The sequence below is a fragment of the Anas platyrhynchos genome, chromosome 22, assembly GCF_047663525.1.
Source record: "Anas platyrhynchos isolate ZD024472 breed Pekin duck chromosome 22, IASCAAS_PekinDuck_T2T, whole genome shotgun sequence".
Classification (NCBI taxonomy): Eukaryota; Metazoa; Chordata; class Aves; order Anseriformes; family Anatidae; genus Anas; species Anas platyrhynchos.
In genome coordinates, this window is record NC_092608.1 from 6,700,310 (window position 1) to 6,715,759 (window position 15,450).

Below are 15,450 nucleotides of genomic sequence, written 5' to 3' on the forward strand. Positions count from 1 at the left end.
GTACCGGATGCTTCAACCAAATGGTGGCTGAGCCCTAGGCATGACAAAGATCTGGTATGTAAGAACATTTTCTAAAGCATCTCCAAGGTATGGTGATCTGTGGTTCTCTCCTCGTGTTTCAGCAAGGTTGAAGAATGCAGTAATTGCCCAAACAATGTCATGAATCTACGTGTTTATTTCGGGCAAGCCAGCAGGTACTACGGTGTGTGTGTGGACATCCTTTTGGATGAAGGGTCATTAGCAGCTTTCTTGATGAAGTCATCAACAGCTTGGAGGCTGTTGTTTAAAGCAGCTGGAAAGGTTTATACAAACTTGCTGCGTGCCCTTACACGTGTGTAGAGTTTCCTGATAACTACCTGCCAGCCTGCAGCTTGACACAGGACTTGTGCTGCAGGTGCAGCGGGTGTGCGATGGCACGTGCTTCAAAGACCTTCCTGAGACAGAACATTTCAGGACTAGAACACTGGGCTTCTGGAGAATGCCCCAATCTATCTATAAATTATGCCCTACCAGGTATTCTGCAGCTCAGTGAGTGTCCTAAAAACTCCCAGCCTGCTGTGTTGTGCTGCTACCTGTTTTCTGTTTGACCCTGCAACATTTACTTCCCTTCCATAAACTGGTAGTAAAGAAAATTAACTTAAGATTTATAATGGGCACAAGCATCCTTTTTCAGATGCATCTGATTTAGTCACATATTCTGTGATGTGATGTGTTTTTGGTTTTATAATAGGCTAATTGCTGTCAACCACAACACCCAGATCCCTCTCTGCGGGGCTGCTCCCCAGCGTGTCATCACCCAGTCCGTAAATATAGCCAGGGTTGCTCCATCCCAGGTGCAGGACCTGGCACCTGCTTTTGTTAAATTTCATGCGGTTGGTGATTGCCCAGCTCTGCAATATGTCCAGATCTCTCTGCCTTTCCCCCCTCGACAGAGTCAGCAACTCCTCCCAGTTTTGTATCATCAGCAAACTTACTCAAAACACCTTCAAGTCCTACATCCAAACCACTTACGAAAACATTGAAAAGAACTAGTCCTAAAATGGAGCCCTGGGGGACTCCACTGGTGACCGCCCGCCAGCATGATGTAACCCCATTTACCACAACCCTTTGAGCCCTGCCCATCAGCCAATTGTTCACCCATCGTGTTGGTTTTATCCATCTGTGTGCTGGAGATTTTGTCCAGTAGGGTACTATGAGAAACCATATTGAAAGCTTTACTGAAATCCAAAAAGATGACATCAACTGGCTTCTTTTGGTCATTAACTGGCTTCTTTTGGTCGACTCGATGGCTGTTACCAGAACAGGAAATTCAATTTGTTAAGCAGGACCTACCCCTCAGGAACCTGTTGGCTGTCACCTATGACTGTGTTGTCCCCCAGGTGTGTTTCAATAACTCTGAGGTTAATCTCCATAATTTTACCAGGCACTGATGTGAGACTGATGGGCCCGTTAATTACCAGGGTCTTCTTTTTCGCCCTTCTTGAAAATTGGCACATTTGCCAGCTTCCAGTCTACTGAGACCTCTCCAGATTCCCAAGACAATTGAAAAATAATTGAGAGTGGTCCCATGTTGACATCAGCCATCTCTCTGAGCACCCTGAGATGAATCCCATCAAGCCCCATGGATTTGTATGGATCCACGTGGAGCAGCAAAACCCGCGCATGTTCAGGGTTGGTTGGGAGTTTTCTTTCCCACTGTTGTGGTCCTCCAGCTCAGGGCACCTGGGGTCCTGAAGCCCATCATCAGTGCTGAAGAGACAGAGACAAAGAAGGCATTAAACTAACGGCTTTACCTATGTCCTTGTCTGTGAGGTGACCTTCCCCACCAAGTAGCGGACCTATGTCTCTCTGGTCCTCCTTTTTCTATTCACATACTTTAAAAAGCCCTTTTTATTGTCTCTCACAGACCTGGCCAGCTTCAACTGTAATTGGGCTTTGGTCACATGAATTTTCTCCCTACAAAAGCAAATAACATCCCTGAAAACAGTGTGGCACAGTTTCCTCTGGAGCAATTTAAAGTATCACTGAAATGCAGATGTGATCTCTATAGAACCTGCTTCATGGGGAGCTGTGAAAACTTGTTTCCATTGTGCAGTCCAAATACATGGCTTATGCTTAACACTTTTCTGACCTAAGCTTCCAAACGTGGTGCATTGGTTTGGCACAGAGCTGTTAGGCCTTTGAACTAAGCCTTTCTTCCTACCTTCTTGTGACAACTACATCCCCTTTCTGTGCAGGTCTGAATTTTATGCATGATGGTGGCGAACCTTATCCCAGAGACATTAAAAACCTGATGGTTCTGCAGCTACTTGAACTAGTACCTCTTAATTAAACCCTTTAAATAGTATCCAAACTGTTTATCATCGTTATACATAGAAGAGTGGCTGCTTACCGGGGAAAAGTTGAGCTGAGGAGGTCTGTTACGAAGTGGAATTGAAGCTGGTGTTAGTGAGCTTGGGAGGAGTCCTATGGTGAAAAAGCTGGCTGACATAGATTTATCAAACTCTATTTAAATACTGCGTTTGGTTACACAAGCCAAGGTATAGATAAGAAAGCTCTGTGGGTGAGGAAGGAAATTATTCCCTGCAGGAAAGGGATTATTTTTTACTTGAAACAATTTCCTAATTGGCTACATCTGTGCCACCAAAACTCTTGGCAACCTAAGGCATCATTTTTGTGGCTGTTGCTTGAGGTGGGACACAATAAGTAAATCCTTGGTATGATCTAGTGTGACATGGCTATTTTTCTGATGGAATTTGGAGGAATGAAGGGATATCAGGGTTTAAGCAACTCTAAGGACCGACCAGAACAATGAGTGGTGTGGGGAGCTATGGTAAGCTTGGCTGTATAATTGGTATGAGGTTTTTCTAATGACTCAGAAAATTGCTGGTTCCCTCTCAATGTTGGAATTACTTTTGGATGGTGCTCATTAGTGCTCTACATGCTTAACAACGGCATCACACTGACTGGGATTTTTTTCATATTGGGAGCATAACATGAAACAGACCGGTTTGAACCATGTGCATTAAGAGGAGGGTCCATGGGATTCCCACTCTTGTTCCTGCAGTCCCTTCTCAGGGGCGGGGGTGAAATAACGTGTTAAATCCAGTACGGCTTCTTTATTGTTGAGACATCTGTAGACCTCTTCTGCAGCCCACTCTCAGCCTGACCTCCACAAGACAGAAGCCTGAACTCTGTACAGGAGCATTACACGCACTGCCACCTTGTAATAGTTCCAAAAACATCATGAGCCAGACTAGCAAATAGTTTTTTGACCTTTTTTTTGGCAAGTTTCATCTAAACCTTTACAGCTGATGGTTTTTATTCTGTTTGCTGTACTGTTACCAGACAATAACCTCCTTGAAGGCCAGGCTACAAATGCATGATGAGCATGAGCAGGTTCATTAAATTTGTGATAGAACTATAAAAGATGGCACGCTGACTTCTGCTTCCTTTGTGCTTGGTTTCCTTGCTTCATTACACTTCTATGCTGGAGTAAACTTGAAGCAGAGGCGTGAGTCTTTTTCCCCCCCCCGTGTAAAGTGTAGGTTATTTCTTGAAGCCTGCTTGCAGCTCAGCTTTCTGCAGCCTTTCTATAGGAGCTGATCTGCAGGCTGATGTGTAACTTGCTGTTCTTGTGCTGATTAAGGTCCATTGGAAGACAATGGTGATGACTTAAATGTGTCTTTATATGCAAAAAGGTTTCCAAAACTGATATAGGAAGAAACTAACACCTTCCTAGGTTTGTAATGCTGCTGAGGAGGATTGCTGTACTGAGTTCCCTGTCTGAGGTCCCTGTTACTCTGTCTAAACTCTGCTTTTTAATGAAAGAGCATCCTGGTGCCAGTAAGAATGGATGGAATATGCTCAGGGCTGTACATCACTGCCCCCAAGTGTTGAGCTGACCAAGGGAAAGGGTCTGGACTTGAACACAAAAGTAAAAAGGGTGGGTAGAAGAGCAGAATTTTTGGGTCATTGGCCCTCATCAGACCAGGCACTTTTCTTTCATTAGCAAACCAGTTTGTGGGTTGCCCTTTTACCACATCTGTTGTTGCTTTTTCCAACTGCAGAGTCCTCAATTAGAGTTCATTAGAGACCTTGTCAATCACAGGACTCCAGAAGTGCAGGCTGAAAGAAGTTGTGTGCGGTGCTGGTAATGTGCCTTGGCATGGAAGGCTCTGCTTGGAATCCAATTAGTCCTTATTTGTAAATAGGCTACTTGGAGGCTGTCAATGTGCAGGAGGACTTTGAAATCGCTACAAAAAGCGTTTAGTGTAGGCACATGCCTTTTTAAGGACAACTAATTTAAATTAGAATAATTTTCTATAGAACTCTGTAAACTGGGCTGGCAGAAGGCTCGGGGTGTGTACCTGTCCAGGTCTGGAGGGTCATTCATTTTCCATGAGAGGAACGTTACAAGGGATTGCACTGCTCTGAGATGGAGCTATCGTGAGGATACCCCAAGCAACAGCACTTGTAGCGTTGCTCCACAATTAAAATCTGTATCATGAACACTGTTTCTCTTCCTTACTGCCTCAAGTTCCCCAGCAGAAGTTGGCTGCTGTTGATGTTCTGTGCTTACGGAAGTCAATTGTGAACCACGTGTTCCATCACGTGCTGAAAGGGGAATATTAAGGGGATTTTCTGCATGGAAATGCTTCTTTTATCAGTTGACAGTAAGGCTTTGGTTTTGCTGACACAAATCCCACTGACTGGCATGAAATAAGGAGGCTGGTAGAGTGGGCAAATGGTTTATACTGCACGATCAGAATGATCTTGGAGAATTGTCCTCCTGTTTCCCTTCTTGAAGGTGACAGCTGTGCAGTAAGTTGGTCCTCATATCCTTTTAGCTGTTTTTATCTCCTCAAGAGAAGCCTCCTCAGCTCCCAGGCAGTGCTGTTGTGGAGGATCTCTGCCAAGGACACCTTGGAAGCACAAGGCAGGGGAGGTGAATGTTAGCTGGGATCACGCCTTCCTGAAGCCTTTCTCTTTTCAAGACATCTTCACTGGTATGGCTTGGAGGGGTGCATCTCTGGGAAGGGTGGAGGATGGACACTGGATTTATTGTGCTCAGGGGCCACATGCAGCAAGGGGTCTGTGGCAGGGTTGCTCTGATGGCTTTGGCTTGGATATGGAAGCTGATGTGCCCTCGGTCTTGGTGAAAGTGAAGCAGGTTCCTCTGTGAATAAGAATTTCCTGCTGAATGTTTAATTTGGATGATTGCCTGTCTGTGCACATATAAATGAAATGAAAAATCTCGCTGACTCAGAAAAATCAGATGGCTGGCATGAAGTGGGAATGGGGAATCGTCCTTTCAAAGCTGGATCATGAAATGGACAAGCAGACTCACCAGGAGAGTGGGGCTTGTTTGCAGCCACGACTTTCATTTCTTCCTAGTAGGATCGGTATTCAGATAATGTTCAATTTATTCCCATTTTTCTTCAGTGTTAAATGTGAAAGCCTCCTTGAAGTAGAGAATCAAGTTATTGTTGCCAAGGAAGAAATAAGGCTAAAGTTATTTATTGATAAAGCAATCAGTAGCTTCACTGGTTGTTTTTTCAAGGGTAATTTGTAATTAAAGATTTGGGAAGTAACCATCTCTGCTTGAGTTTCTAATTACAGCAGAATGCTTAGATATTTTAGTATGTGTTACTTTTTAAAAAGTCCCAGAGTAATGAATTTACACATGTATAACCTTCTGACTGAAATACTTGAACAATATTCATGAGCTTGCTTCATACAGCTAGTGTGCTTCCAGGCAAGCCTCAAATCTGCTTGTGTGCCTTTTGGTAACTGAAGATATATGAAGCTCGAGAATTTATCCTCAGTAAATGGCTGCACAGACCATAAAGAACATGAGAATGTGGCTGGGGTTCTTTGTATCTCGAGTCCAAAAGCCTAAGAAGTATACACTTTTGAGGGGAAAGATAAAATAATTGAATGCAGATGGCTAGCTGAACAGCTAGTGAGGATAGAAGATGTTTTCAAAACATAAATAAAATTCAGACCCTGTGAAAACTTGAAAAGAGTGGAAGCAGAACTACGTTGACAGCCTCATGGTGTAAGAGCTGAGTTTTTGACCTGCTGCTCTTCCTGAGCTTGCTGATGGGTGTGATGGACTCCAGGCTATCTGCAGCCAGTTGGTTTTCTAATGCAAGGATTACTGGCTAAAGAAAAGGGGGGTCTGGCTCTGAAGAAACTTACGGTGGTTGTGAGCCAGCTTTCCATTCAGTGAGTGGCTTTAAGCAGGCGCTTTTCCAGCTAGAAAGGATTACCTCTGGATACCCTGATGGTAACTGGAGATCGTGATGTGTGTGAATGGTCAGTGTGATGCTGGCATGGAGCTAGCAACCCCTCCTGCGTGAGATTGTAAAAATCAATTTCACTTCTGGCTCTGTATTCGTGTAGTCATTTTGTTTTTAAGCCTGAACTGTGTCTTTTTTCTTCCAGGTTCCTGCTGGTGTTACAAGCCCTTGAAATGTCTGTTCAAATCTTTCTAATGGAGAGTGTGTTGGGGGGTGTGTGTGTGTGTCAGGGGATCACCCGATGAGCTCGAATCCTGATTAGAAACCTATCTAAGAGCTTTCAAAGATTGGGGTGGGGAGGGGTGGCAGGGGAAGCCAGGCTATAGAAACTTCAAGGTAAAGAGCTGGAGAGTGCGCCTGTGCCTTTCCTGTAGCTGTTGCTGGATATCTGCAACACCAGCTGGACTCCTGACACATGCAGTCGAGACTTCCCAAGATATTGATATGCTGTGACGACTCATGGGACTTGTGACTGGTAATGAGATACAGAAGCCTTCACCTGCAGGTCACTAGTCAAACTCTGGGGCATCTCATTGTGCCTGCCAGATGGCTAGCTTTTGTTTCTCGGTAAGCTCCATAATGCAGAATCCAGCAAAAGCCCTATTTTATCCAGCAAGTCACCGGAAGAATGCCAAGGATCCTGTTTTATGAACAGTAGTCACCTTTCAGAGACTTTAGATGCACTTCCTTGAGCTGAATTGAAAAGGTTTGTAATTAACATAAAGTTTCTGCTATGACATCACTGACTGGATAAGTCCAGATTTGCAATCTTGTGCTTGCCTCTTCCCAGAAAAGCTAATTGATTTTTCATTTCAATTTTGATAATTCTTGCAGTGCTGGAATTCAGTGCAAATACTCAAAGCTGGGCTGTTTCCAATATCAATTACATCGGCCTTGGACACAAGAGTACATTTAAATGTCATTTAATAAACAAAGCATGAAGAATGTATGGCCCTTGGACATCTGATGGATCAAATTAAGGTTTAGCAACGTGTGGATTTGTGGGAGTGACTTTACTAGTGGTTTTAGGTCCAAGATGAATGGAGCCAGGCTTCCTTCTAGAGTTTCCACAACATCCGTTAGGCCATGTCTGTGTTCTGCAGGAACAGGAAAATCTGGGGCTGTGGAATGACTCGGAAAAATTATAATATTTTATTAGAGGCTGGCCCAGAGGGGAGGAATCCAGGCTGAAGGAGGAGGGAGAGGGGGGTGTCTTGTGCTAAAACAAGTCTTCTGTGGAACTACTGATGACTTGTACGGACTGTTCTTTGCATTCAGGTGGCTTCCCCAGGTAACACAGGCAATGTTTTTGTCTACTACCGTAATGATGTCAGTTGCCGTAAAGGAAAAGCGAAGTCTTAAGAGTTCACATGCAATTAAGATACTAATTTTTCAGTTTGGTTGCAGCTTTTACTTAAAAACTAATCAAGTTACGTGTTTTCAGATACCTGCATGTTATAGACACACATTCCAAAGGACAAATGGCTCTGAATGCCTGCATTGCTAATATTTTGAAGCTTCTCCTAAAACCTTAAGGAAAAACGTTTCACCTTTTAATTTTTATGCACTTAGCATAGTTCTGCAGTGTGTGAGGTTCCTTGTGGGTGTCCTGACCTCTACATAAATGTGGAAAAACACGCATTTTTAAAGCACAGACCCTAACACAAACAATATTGCTGCTTCAATTTTAAACGTGATTTATTTCAGTTAAGGCTGTAGGGAGAAAAAAAAAATAATACCTTTAGTGTAGTCATGTTGCACAGCTAGTGAGCCAGACTCTGAACTTTTCTGAATGTATGGTGGGGAATTAGATTGAACCCAACAGCCAGCCTAATCAAAGCTAAGCTGGAGAATGCATGTGAGGCTGAAGAGTCTCACATTTGCCTGTTTAAACAATTTACCTTTACTGCTCACTTTTTCTAACCTTTTTTAGAGGCCAGTTCAATGGTGTTTTAAACAGATTACCAAAACAATGGTCTCTGAATTAACATTGCTGAAAAGTGAGTCAAGAAGGAAAGATTATTAGGTTAGCTATGCCAGCAAATGCACGGTTTTGAGCATGGCACAAGTGATTATTTGTCTTGATAGCAGAGCAGGCAACTTAATTAAAACACTGTCCACATACCTGGCTTGCTCTGATGGAGAATCCTGTTACACAAGACAACAGAATCCTTGTTCAACATGCAGCAGAGCAAGCCTAACTCATTCACTTTTTCTTGCCTCATCACTATGTGTTCATTGTGTATCTCCTTGGAAAAAATAAATCCCACAACCAGTGTCGTGGTGCACGGTATGTGCTTCTGAATGATGCTGCTATTGCCGTCCAGCCTGAACAGCTGAGTCTGGACCTCCTCAGAGTCCTCTCTTTTTCTTTACTGATTTACAGCGAGGGTGGTCTTGCTCTGAGTATATACACAAGCACTCTAATAGATGGAGTGCTTATTTGTGGAAATGTGTGTGCTAGGGTCCAGAGCACACTGTGGACCAATTTGTATTAACGATGGCCTTTAGCTAGAGATACGAGGTTAAAATTATATTCTGCATTTGACCTTCCACTGCTTTGAGAATGGAGAAACTTGTGTCAAAATAAAGCTGGGAACGCACACTTTGCTTACAAAGCAATCCTCATCTAGTCAATGTTTTCATCACAGCGATGCTTATTTATAGCGTGGTGATGAATGGAATAAAATCACTGCTCTGGCATTTTGGGATTGGCCTGGGAAGTGGGTTAATTCTTGCAGTTCTAAATTTTAAATCGCAGTTCTTTTTATGAAGACTGTTAGAGACAGCTGTGCTTATTCAGACACCTAAGAGCCTTTTGGCTTTCCAGTTAACATAGACCTAGATAATACCAGAAGTTAATGCTAATCTGGTGTTTCAGCCTGAAAACTCAGCATGCTGGTGGGCTGGCTGGTCTCTTAAGCAGAACTGTCTTCACTAGGATGGGAAGATAAGGATATCTTCTTGCTAAATATAAACTGAATTCCACAAGAGTCTGAACAGTGATTTAAATGAAGGTTCAGTGCTTGACTTGAGGAAGAATTTAAGGAAGGGCACGTGCATAATGTAAAACAACTGTTTGATGCTTGCATTGCAGCAGCTTGTTTAGCCTGGCAGTGCAAAATACCTTATCAATGCATGTTTAAAAGGCAAAAGAAATTAATTCTGAAGGAAACAAATAGCTTTATGTAGCTGGAGTCTTTAAAGCTGCAAATGACCAAGTTCAGATTACTGCATTTGCCTTGGAAGTGGCTTTATAACAAAGAAGAGGAAGACCGGTTTGCATAAATCTTGTCAATCCTTTCTTAAAATCTTGTCTATCCTTTCTTAGAAAGGAAGTACAGCAGCTGTTGAAAGTTGATGTAATAAATGATAAAGAAATCATTTTCTTGGGGTACCTGTGCCACACTTGGACTTTTTTTCCCAAAAACTGTTATTATGTGAGTAGCTCCATCAGCTGCAATACCTCTGTTCTTTTATGAACGCTGTTGAAATTGTCTAATACTTCCAAGGTATGAGTAGATTTTCATCCCAATTTTATTCTGAAAGAAACTGAAGGAGCAAAGAATATGTTGCCTCAAGTCCTGTAGAGTGCTAAACGCTCGTTTTCTCCTCGCTCCAGCCAATGTGATGGAAAATCCCAGGTAGGAAGGAACCCGCAAAGATCGTTGGGTTCAACTCCTGGCTTGACAGAGGACTGACCACCTGCTGAAGAATCTTACTGCCATGCTGCATTGAAATACAGTATTATACTCTAAAAGTGTACGATGCAGCACATTCGCTGTTACAGCTGGAAGACTGGCCACAGCTCGTAGAAATTGAAAAAGAGGCTGTGCTTATAAACACTTCTGTTACCAACTCACCCCAAGAGAAATTTAGTTCATCACTGCTACATGAAAGTGAAATGCCTTGTTTTTAAGGCATAACATGTCGTGGGGACCTTCTGGTCAGTAAGAGACTGTGCGTTCCCATTAAGCAATACAGAAACCCCCTCAGCATCTGTGGAAACCTTGAGGCATGGCATAGCCTGGAGCTCTGGAGGAACTTTTTGAGGATTCGAATAATGAACCCTTAATGTTGCTTTGTTAATGAGACAGGGTTTGTAAATATGGAAAAAAGCCTGCAGCTATAACAGCACAGTCAGAACTACCCTAGTGATCTCTGAGCACTAGTCAATAACAACTCAGGTTTGTTTGACAGTGTTAATTTATTTTTTTATTTTTTAAATCTGGGGTATGGAAAATTTAGAGTTCTGTAGAGGTTAATCAGAGCTTTAAATAGGAATTTGCAGTTGGCTTTTGTTTTTTCTTAGTAGTTTTGTTGGTCATCTTAATTCCAAGTTCTGTTTTTGGCAAGTGAAGATGCTGCAGATGATACCTGCATTCCTGGGATCCGCTGATTTGGAACCACCTGAGGTTTAGGGCTCCGTGTCCATGTATAGCATGTTTTGCAGTGGTCCTTTAGCCAAAATCTCTCTGCTGTGTGTTCTGTCATCCTTTCCACCCAAGGGATCTTTTATTGGGAAGGATTTTAGTGGGCGTGTGCTATTTTTAGAGAAAATTAATTTTAATTAAAAAACAAAACAAAAAACTTAAAAGTGAAGGAGGGGATGAGGAAATTCCCGATGGTCCTTGATTCCTTGAAAGTTTATCCCTCAGATTTTGAAAGCTTTGCAATTCAAAGGAAATTTGTCCTGCATAGCAAGCCTTGGCCCTGTTATAAAGCATTTCTTTGAGCCAGGAGAGTGGTGGTGTCATTCATAGGCTTCATCCTGGCTCTTAAGGTGATATCTTAATTTTGTACCCGCAGAAAGTTGTACCAGCAGAAAATTACTTGCATAGGTTTGCTTTTGCCTTGTGGCAGTAGCACACTGCATTGAATTGGCTCTTGAATTGCCAGAACGTATTTACTTTGTTGTTTGTTGGGCTTTTTTAAGGGTCTTTGGTTCAGATGGATATAAGGAGCTTTTCCACAGGGGGTTTGACTCAGACTTGTGTTTGGGATTTCTTTTGGAAACATTTTGTGCGTATATATTGGAGTTTGAAGAATTGTACAGCAAAACCTCTTGCGCTCTCTTACCACATCTTAGAGCTTCTCTGGAAGAAATGCAATAGTAACAGAGCCTGGGAAGAAAGCCACTTTTCTCCAAATCATGTTTTCATCACTGTTCCTCGTGTAAATGGCTGTTGGAGTGAGGAGCCTGTTTCTAGGGTGGGTGGGTGGCCCATGGAGCAGCCAAGGAAGGATGGGCTCAGCTGGTTGCACCGAGGAGCAGCCCTGAGCACGGCTCTGAACGGTGAGGTCTGTGGGGCTTGTTGCATGGGCGTCTAAAATAGAAGTAGACATCTAATGTTGCTCTGCCCCTGAAGAATCAGCCTGAAATTAATGGGCAGTGGAGAACTGAAGGAAGAGGCAAAGTGGAACCAGATGGACTCGTGAGCAGGGATGCATCTTTGCTCTTAGCTTGTGCCATGCCACTTCTGATTTGTATCAGCTCCGTGGAGTATTAGGATCATCTGTTTTCAGAAAAAGTAAAGGTTTTGCTAAAAGCTGCTTGCTTCCATCCTGCTTTTATTTACTCAGCAGCTGTGTGATGGTTTTGAGGTTGCTTCAGCCAAGTCGCCAAGTATCAAAGAATGAACTCCTAGGAGAAGCATTTGGCTTTCTGTAAATACATAACTGCCCTCTTCTAAAGAATTGAAGTCCGAGCTCTTGTGTTATTGTTGGTTGCCACATTATATTGTGTATTATTTATATTGTGACCAAATTTAAAAAAAAAGGGGGGGAAAAATCATTTTTTAGCACAGTCAGTAGCTTTACCAACCATTTCTTGGCTTCCCTCTGTGTGTTTGTGGGGTGATATGTGGGTTAGCTGCTATGTCTCTTGCTAGCCACATCTTGTTTTGGCCTTTTTTTTTTTTTCTTTTGTGGTTACTTTGTTTTATGTGTCTTTGCTTACTTTGACTTAATACCTTCTTCTGTATGTAACCTCCTTGTACTTGGGATCATTATGGTTTTTGTTTCAGCTGGTTTGATCTGTTATGATACTTGTAGCGCATTAAAATAGGTTGTGCTTATGCCTTTGGGAGCTGTTGTACCCCTAATTTTTTTCCATTTAGGCTCTTTTCTTTTGAAATAGCACCAACCAGTCAGTGAATCAATGGCTTGAATAGCAGCAAGCAGATATCCATATTTTCTTCATTCTTTCTTCCCTTTTCATTTCTTACGAGTTGTGAATTCATCACTAAATGATTAATTTTACCCTGGGTTGCTTTTTGTCTCGATGTTTTCAATCAGGTTTTCATCTCTACAATGTAGCATGAAATGTAGAAGAGATTTCACATCAGTTATTTCTTCCGTTTTCTGTATTAACTCGTTGCTGTCACCAGCATATTCAAGAACTTAGCAGTTGTTCCATTGTGTTCCCAACTTTCTGCGGGGAAAGGATGTTTTATTTTAGTCCTTTTCCCTTCAGGGCGAAATCTGGAACTCTTTTCTTGAGGGAAACGCACCATACACCAATTATTTAATAACAGCTTTGGGATGGTTCAGTCAACCCCCAGGTGATAACAGTGCTGCACATGCCCTGAGATGGAATTCCTCCCCTGGCTCAGCCACAGCCTAGGAATATTGATACTGATACCAGGGCCACCATCAGCTCCGGAACAAGTGACCATGGGATGGAATTTGCTCTGTTTGCTTGGCTTGCTTTCATGCTAGCCTCAGGCTGCAAAATGTAATTTTGTCTCTTTGCAGTACATCTAAGCTTCTCGGCCATGTTAAAAGCAGATTTACCGTCTTTCTCCACTTGAAGTGCATGGAGACAGCTGGGATTATGAATCCATTATAAGCTACCTGTGTAGGAGATGTTTGATTTTACATGAGTGCACGCGTGCGCACACATGTATTTTTATTAGCCAACGTGGTAATGTTTGGCCAGCTGCCTGGAAACTATTCTAAACTCGACCCAGAGTGGGAGCTCGTGAAAAATACTCTCTAGCATACGGATGGCATATTCTTTTAGCAGCTCCCTAGTTTCCACTCCATTATAAATATTTACCTTTATTCATCAGTCCTCAACAATCACTTTACTAGATGTCATTGGCAAGAAGCTAACATTGAGGCTGTATATATTTAAGTGTGCTGGACCACACTAGTGGTTAGGTAATTAAATCTGAAATTATTGGAGGTGGGAGCCTAGGACGGTGTTGTAATTTAAGTGCAGGGTTTTTTTTCTTATTTCTTTTATTTTTTCTAAAGGTTTCTGGCTTTGGGACAGATGTGAGCTATTAATAACAAAATCTGTTCTTAGGGATACCAGGCTCTCCTAATTTTAATATATTACCCTTTCTTCTCTCTCTGTTTTTTCTCCAATCCATCAGGTCCCAAGCCTCTGTGAAGATCTCCTCTCCTCTGTTGATCAGCCATTGAAGATTGCACGGGATAAGGTGGTAGGAAAAGACTATCTATTGTGTGACTACAACAGAGATGGAGACTCGTATAGGTGAGTTCATATCCCAAGAAAGGAGCTAACTGGCTTACTTTTTATATCAGAATATTGTAGTCTTAAAAAAAAATAAAAAATAAAAATAATAAGAAAAACCACTATTAAACTCTTCTCAGTGATGAATCTTGAACTGTTTCAAATGCTGTTCTCTTGAGTAAGACAGTGGCAATGGAAGTAGTCCTTAATATCTCCCTGATACAGAAAGACACAAACATCATCTCCAGATGACTGTAGTTTCAGACATGCTGACTGTATGGTTGCTAATCTGATGACCTTTGCAAGGCAGGTCCCTGTCTGTCTGTTGCAGGAACAAGATATGTTTTATCCTAGAAACTTGGCACTTCTGTGTGGTTTCTGTACTGTGATTTGCAGTCATTCACTCAAGCCTAAAATGTGATGCCATCATCTTGTTAAAAGGCTGACACTAACAGATTTCTCTTAGGCTTTCTGTAGCGTAGATATGTTTTAGAGGATTAAAAACAGTTGGATCTTCAGAAGAAATGGCTGTGGTGGCCTTGATACGAAGTTAAACCACCTATTTTTGCAAGGATGTAGAATCTTTGGAATGGGTAACAACAGAGAAGTGATGATGCAAGCAGTGAGTTTAAACAAAATCATCTTTTTGAACGAAGCAGCATGGACTTGCCAGCTGGGAAAGGTTCTTTCACTCATCTTTTGCAAGGGATTGAGTCTGACTTTGGATGTGAATTGTCATTAGTTCTCTGTGATAATCTTGGCCCCATATTTTTAGCAAAGAAAAGGAATCTTTCTAACAAAACAGCTCGCTTATATTGAGGACTACAGACAAAGGCAGTGACAATATTTGAAAAACACGAGCTTTATGTAATTAAAAGGGCTGTAATAGTGGAGTAATGCTATGATGAGTGTTCAGTATTTTGGCAGCTGCTTTGAATGTGGTTTCTCTTTTTTGGTTTTATTCCATCCCGTCCCAATAGGATGATTACATTTCAGCAGCCAACACTTACAGCTATTTGTTTCCCACTTTGCATTACCTGCCTTTTCTTAACATCTGTAGTGACAGTGCCATAGTTCCAAATATTTAAGTAAGAATCACAAAACTTATATTCCAGAAACCTTTGTGATTGCATCACCTGGCTTTTAGTCTTTTCTCTTAACGAAGGGCACTATGTGAAGTAATGAACCCCATTCATCTTCTGTCCTGCGTTAACAGCTCAGCTACTCCAACTCTTCTGGTTGCAGTTGAGTTGCATCTCAGGCTCTTTGCTGCTTGGTGCAACAGCTCATGTTTTTGGTGCTAGCAATCATAACTGATCTGCAGTCAAAATTTAGCTTTGCTTTGTGCAGGTTTGCTGTAGTGACTTGCCTTCATTTGGCCAGAATGTTACAAATATTCTATTTCAACGTGAAATTCCAGAAAATATTTAACTTCTTTCTTCTAACTTTTTTTTTTTGGCTCAGGCCATCATTACAGAAGCAGGTAAGTTATGAGGGTTCATAAGTAAATTGTTTTTAATTACTTTGAATTGCAGGAAAGGTACTTACCTAAACTAAAAGCCTATCTGTCTGCAGATGATCGGTGCAGACAACATACTGAGATTGATTTTGCTCTAAAAGTAGTAGGAGGAGACTGCTAATGGATGTGAAGATTGACAGTGC

General features: G+C 42.0%; 1 protein-coding gene and 1 long non-coding RNA gene across 3 annotated transcripts in view; both read left to right on the forward strand.

Annotated features, from left to right (window-relative positions):
* The window catches only part of CAPZB (capping actin protein of muscle Z-line subunit beta), a 62,491-nt gene that overhangs the window by 16,545 nt on the left and 30,496 nt on the right, over positions 1-15,450 (forward strand). For both annotated transcript variants that reach the window (XM_027443037.3, XM_027443038.3), the window contains exon 3: positions 13,688-13,809. In XM_027443037.3, the coding sequence (XP_027298838.1) occupies positions 13,688-13,809 (122 nt within the window). The remainder of the gene's footprint in view (positions 1-13,687; positions 13,810-15,450) is intronic.
* LOC119713420 (uncharacterized) lies at positions 3-8,968 on the forward strand. The gene is made up of 2 exons (XR_005260645.2): positions 3-7,011; positions 7,140-8,968. It is a non-coding gene; the product is annotated as an uncharacterized lncRNA (long non-coding RNA).